This window comes from Stegastes partitus, unplaced genomic scaffold, assembly GCF_000690725.1.
Source record: "Stegastes partitus isolate 25-593 unplaced genomic scaffold, Stegastes_partitus-1.0.2 Scaffold577, whole genome shotgun sequence".
NCBI lineage: Eukaryota > Metazoa > Chordata > Actinopteri > Pomacentridae > Stegastes > Stegastes partitus.
In genome coordinates, this window is record NW_007578308.1 from 152,784 (window position 1) to 158,274 (window position 5,491).

At 48.1% G+C, this 5,491-nt stretch overlaps 1 protein-coding gene across 1 annotated transcript; it reads right to left on the minus strand.

The window, feature by feature from the left end:
* Positions 1-526: 526 nt before the first annotated feature.
* On the minus strand, positions 527-5,153 carry LOC103362488 (potassium voltage-gated channel subfamily D member 1-like). The gene is made up of 4 exons (XM_008288856.1): positions 5,094-5,153; positions 2,608-2,703; positions 1,660-1,910; positions 527-734 (listed from the first exon to the last, which is right to left on the minus strand). Exons 1-4 carry the CDS (start codon positions 5,151-5,153, stop codon positions 527-529), a joined length of 615 nt encoding a protein of 204 aa, XP_008287078.1.
* Between the last annotated feature and the right edge of the window lie 338 nt (positions 5,154-5,491).

Consider the following 5,491-nt stretch of genomic DNA (forward strand, 5'->3'; position numbering starts at 1 on the left):
CATCTTTTCCAAACTGAGTCTAACGGTCCATCAAACCAGGTTCAGATCAAAAATAAGATCACTGTCCTCTAAAGCATGAAGTTTGAAGGCGGCGCCACCAAACCCAAATCTTTAATCAGTTTTGGCGCCTTTATGAGTCTTTTCCATTGATGCCCCTGGATGAACCCTCGAGGGGTTTTGTGCAATGAGATTCCAAAGGGCAGATTGTGCCGGGGCAGACGGGGTAAGTGCGTGGTAGGAGCTGAAATGCATGAAGGGGAAGGTTTCAGGAGGAAAACTGCTTCTTTCAAGTCTTTAACGTTAGCTTGAGCTCCAGTTGGCTACCATGATGTGTTGCTGTACATGGTGCCTCCCAACCGGGCCGTTCACTCCAAGTAATCCACAGAAAAACAATCCACGGTGTTTCAGAATCTGAGCCAGCAGCGCCTCGATCCAGGATCAGAGGCTTAAACCAGGTTCATGGGGGGAAGGTGGCTGTTGGGGCCGAGGGACGGGTCAGGACAGGAGGGCGGTCAGCGGGCGGAGGTTATAAGGAGGAGATTTTGACGGTGTCGTGGGTGTAGGCGGTGGCCCGGGTGTTGCGCAGGATGCCGGGGATGGGGGCAGGCGACGGGGGGAGGCTCTCGTCTGGCGTGTTGGCGGGCGGCGTGGGGATGCTGATGATGGCGGCGGTGAAGTCTTGTTCTCCGCAGTTCAGCTTCAGGTCGTCGGCCTGCGCGTTCAGACTGGAACGGCTGAGGAAACAAAGATACAGAAACTGAACCGCTGCAGACCGTTTGAACTGTTCACATTTACATCACACGAAAACCTGATCTTTTCTTTTTGCATATTCTTCCATCTTTCTGAAACATTAAAAGCTGCAGCAGTGATAATCAGGACAACACGTCATGCAACTGTGCACTGTAGCGACCGCTGCTAACGCCAGTACGTTTTTATGTCCTGTCTGGACTCTGTGGCGGTGACATGATGCAGTGCATGTCTTGTATTAATCCCTAAGTCCAGTAGATGGCGCTGTGACTGTAACCCAGTACTGGCACGTGTTCAGGTCGAGGTCTTATCGAGCAGGACAAACACAGTGCAGCATAAATCTGAGTGACAATCGCTCCTGTTTTGTCCTGTGGAGACAAAGAACCATAAACTGCTCTGACCTCAACACATTTAAGTCTCTTTTAAAAACCCACCGTTTTAAGATCGCTTTTAATGTTTAACTGTTTTACATTTTTATTCTTTACCTGCCTTCTCTACCTTGTTTTTTTTAATCTGTTTTGTATTTAACTTGTTTTGTTCTTGTTCTTATCTTCAGTGAAAAGCGCTATACAAAATACATGTATTATTATTATTATTATTATTATTATTATTATTATAAAATATTTAAATTTTCACCACTTCTGAGGCTTGTGCAACATTTTAAGAGTTTGTGAGCTTCTTCAGCCTCTGAAAAATGTGATGCATTTGGAACAATGTCATGGTGGTGTACCTCAGGGCTCTGTTGTTGGTCCTCTGCTGTTTTCTGTGTCTGTTTGGTGTTTTGGCTGAATTCTATCAGTGCAGCAGTTTGTTTTAAATGTCTCACAGTGAGTCTGTACAGACCAGAGTATCTCTGATGTGTCTGATCATACGTTGACATTTGGGGCAGCAGTAAACTAGTATCAGCGTTACGTTTGCGGCGGGATGGAGGTGGTCTTGATGTGCAGCGTGTCCAGCTCCTGGACGCTGCCTCGGCTGACCGACACCGTGGAGTTGGCCAGCCTCATGGCGGCTCTTCTTCGGGCCCGGCGGGGGCAGCAGCCGGTGGAGTTGTTCTGCGCCCCCTGCTGGCTGGACAGGGAGGTGCTGCGACTGGTCCGGAAGCCCACTGACTCGGTCATGCACAGCTCGCTGTAGTTCATCTCATCGGTGAACTCGTGGTTCTGTGGAGGACAGAGAGCGTTAGAGCCTGAGGAACACTGGATGGTTTTAGAGTTTCTATCAGCGGGTTTACGAGACGACCAGAGATTCTAACTTGGACTGTCGTAGACGGACTGAAGACACAAAACCACTGCTAGTCGTTATTGAGGGTCTTTGTTGCTGTCTCGTGTCTCTTTGTAGTTATTTTGTGTCTGTTTTTTGCTTCCTTTTGCTGCTGTTGTGTATCTTTTTGTAGCCAATGTACAACTTATTGTAGTCATTTTATTGGTCTGTTTTAGTCAGTTCATGTCTCTTCTGTTGTCAGTTTCTGCCTCCTTGAAGTCAGTGTGCGTCTTTCTGTGGTTTGTGTCGGCACTCATTTCCTTTTTTATGTTTTCGTCTTGTGGTTGTTTTCTTTCTTTCTCTGTTTTGTTTGTCTCTGTGGTCGTTGAAAGTCTCTCTGTGGTCAGTACTTGTGTCTTTCAGAGCCTTTTAGTGGATGTAGTGCTTCACTGATCCATCCCTGGTCATCAGTGATGGTTTACAAACTGAGACTTTTCTTTGTTTTTCATGTTGTAGATAAAAACTTTTAAACAAACGATGAAATCTAAAGTTCTGTGAGGAAGACGTCTGATGGACTCAACAGCTATGAAACCAACGTTTGGTGAGACTGCGTCAGACGTTTTGCTTTGGTTTCCGTGAAAGCCGGCGGCGCCTCACCGTGGTTTTCTCCAGACAGTGCAGCAGGTGGTGATGTTGGTGTTCAAAGGCCGACCGGTTCTTCACACACAGAGCCGTGCTGTCGCTGTCCCGATCCTGGACGACAACAACAACAACAACAACAACAACAACAACAACACAAATCAACTTCACTGATTGATAAAGTCCCCTGAAATCACCCATGAAGCTATCAATTAGCGTTAGCATTAGTGAGGACTTCCTTTGTTGTGACTAATAACAAACTTATAGTATGTGATGTTTCTGGATCCACAAGACCAAGTTCTGACTTTGGTTGAGTTTGTTGTCATGAAGAAAAGACGCAGGAGAGTGAAATCAGTGTCCGGTGGAGGGTTTGGATCATTTAAAGAAACAAAACAAGCTTTGAACAAAAAGAAGACGATCAGTCACTCTCTGTGGGAGCTCGGACTTGGGTTGGTTCCTTCAACACTTGCACTGTGTTTGTTAAAGTTCTGATGGAGGTTCTGACTGAAAGGTGGAAACTGCTGAAGACAGAGAAACAGCTTCATGTGTTGTTAAATCTGATACACGTCAGTAAATCAGTGATCAGGAGAGTAACGCTGGTGTCAATCAAACATAAAACTGGATCTAAATGAACTCTGTGTGTTTTAAAATGTCTTTAAAACCTGATTTGACTGAATAAACTCTGATGATAAACTGTTATTTCTGGACGTTAAAGGAACAGAAACCTTAACCCATCTGCTGCTGATGACCATGAACTGGTCCACTGAGAATCTAAACGAAGCTTTGTGTCGTTAGCTGGTCACCTCTGAAGCGGCATCCCATAATAACACATATAACATAGAGCAGTGTGTTGATAAAGGAGTGACTCCGTCGTTTAGCTTCGTCTTAACGAGTCCACGACGTTTCCTCTGTGAAGTTCAGACGTTGGTTCTTAAGCAGCGACTCGGAGATGAAGCCTGACGATCCTCAGACTTTTCATTCCAGAGGTTGAACCGAGAGGCTGGAATAATCGTTCTTCTCTGGTTTTAATCTGCTTCATCTCTTATTTCTGGCGTCCACGTGCCTCCTTCAGCTCCAGCCTCTGATTGGCTCCTTACGCCCGGCAGACGGATTAAAGGACGGATCCAACGCTATCGGAGTCTGTGCTGATAAAACTTAAACCTGCTGAAGCTCTTCACATCTTCTCTCATTGTCTTCTTTATGATGTCTCACCGAAACGCTCGTTAACAGCAACCGAAGCTTAACGAGAGGAAGAAGAGTTCTGTGTTATATAATGAAAGTTATTTAAATGAGAAGTTAAAAGTCTTCAGACGGAGGAGGCTGAGAGTGTCGGACCGACTTCACCTGGGAGGAGCAGATACCGACCAAGTGCCACAAACTTCACTAAAACGATAAAACAACGTCTGCAGACGACTGAAGACTCAGAACGTGTCCAAAGGTCTGAAGTCAAACCGATGGGACGTATTTGATCTGTTGTTGTGTTTGTGAAGTAAAACTTTACCAAACATGAATCAAACTGACTGAAAAACATTGTTTAGAATCAAACAGTTTCAATGTGACTGTGACTTATTTCAACTTTTTTTCCTCCAGTTTTCATGTTTTAGACTAAAACCTGGTCCTAAATGACCTGAACCTGGTCTGCAACGAGCCAGAAAGAAGTCAAACACTACGGAGCCTCCAGGGGCCTACGGGAAACCCAGGGACCCACGGGGGCCTCCAGAGGCCTCCAGGGGGCTACGGGGGGCCTATGGGGGCCTCGGGAGGCCTACAGGGCCTACGGGGGGCTTATGGGGGCCTATGGGGGCCTCTGGAGACCTACGGGCGCCTACGGGTGCCTTCGGGGGCCTTTGAGGGCCTCCAGGGCCTGGTTCTCCGGTCCAGGTGTCACTGGCCCCTGTGCTGACTGAGAAATAGATTGACGATGACATGCAGGAGCACCGAGAGCGACACTGACTCTGAGCTCTACACGATGAACCAGAGCGACGCAGCCAAACTTCAGCTCTTCTTCGCTGTTGGTGTCGTCCTGGACCCATTGGGACTGCTGGTGAATGTGCAGCTGGAACATCTGGATGATCTTCTCGGACTGAAACCAGCTCGGTGACCTCTGGACCCAGATGAACTCTTGCAGCTTCAGTCTGACCTGATCTTGACTAATCTGCTTCGCTTTATCTCCGTCTGGCTCTGGTGCCGGTGGACGGTCTGCTGCGACGGACTCGTTCCTGGTCGAACAGCTACCGGACCTGAAGAACCGCTGTGCTGGTAGATGATGAACGGTGCTGCTCACAAACAGTCCTGCTGCTTTAGTTACGTCTCCTGTTGACAGCAGACTTTAAATAACGACAGAATCCAGAATCACGTCTAAGAGCTGCCGGCTGCAGGAGCAGAGAGGTTCAAAGTAAACCTGCAACTGGAGCAGGACAAACACATGTGTGTGTTACTGTGTGTGTGCTACTGTGTGTGTGTTACTGTGTGTGTGTGTGTGTGTGTGTGTGTGTGCGTCTCACCCCGATGGCTCGGTCTTCTTTGTACTGGAGGAAGGCGTTGGTTGTTCCTTTCTTCGCCATACGGATCCGAGCCAAACGCACTTTCTGTCGGACGGAAACACAAACACACAGAAACAGCAGCGTCAGCACAACACACACACACACACACACACACACACACTCAGTAACTTCCTGCTGCAGTCTGAGTGTCAACATCAGATTCGTTCTTGGTTCAGCGTCTGGCTGCTCAGATCTTCTGCTTGTTGCCCACCTGACTGCCCCTCGCCCACCTAACTGCCCCTGGCCCACCTAACTGCCCCTCGTCCACCTGACTGCCCCTCGCCCACCTGACTGCCCCTCGCCCACCAAACTGCCCCTCGAACACCTGACTGCCCCTCGCCCACCAAACTGCCCCTCGA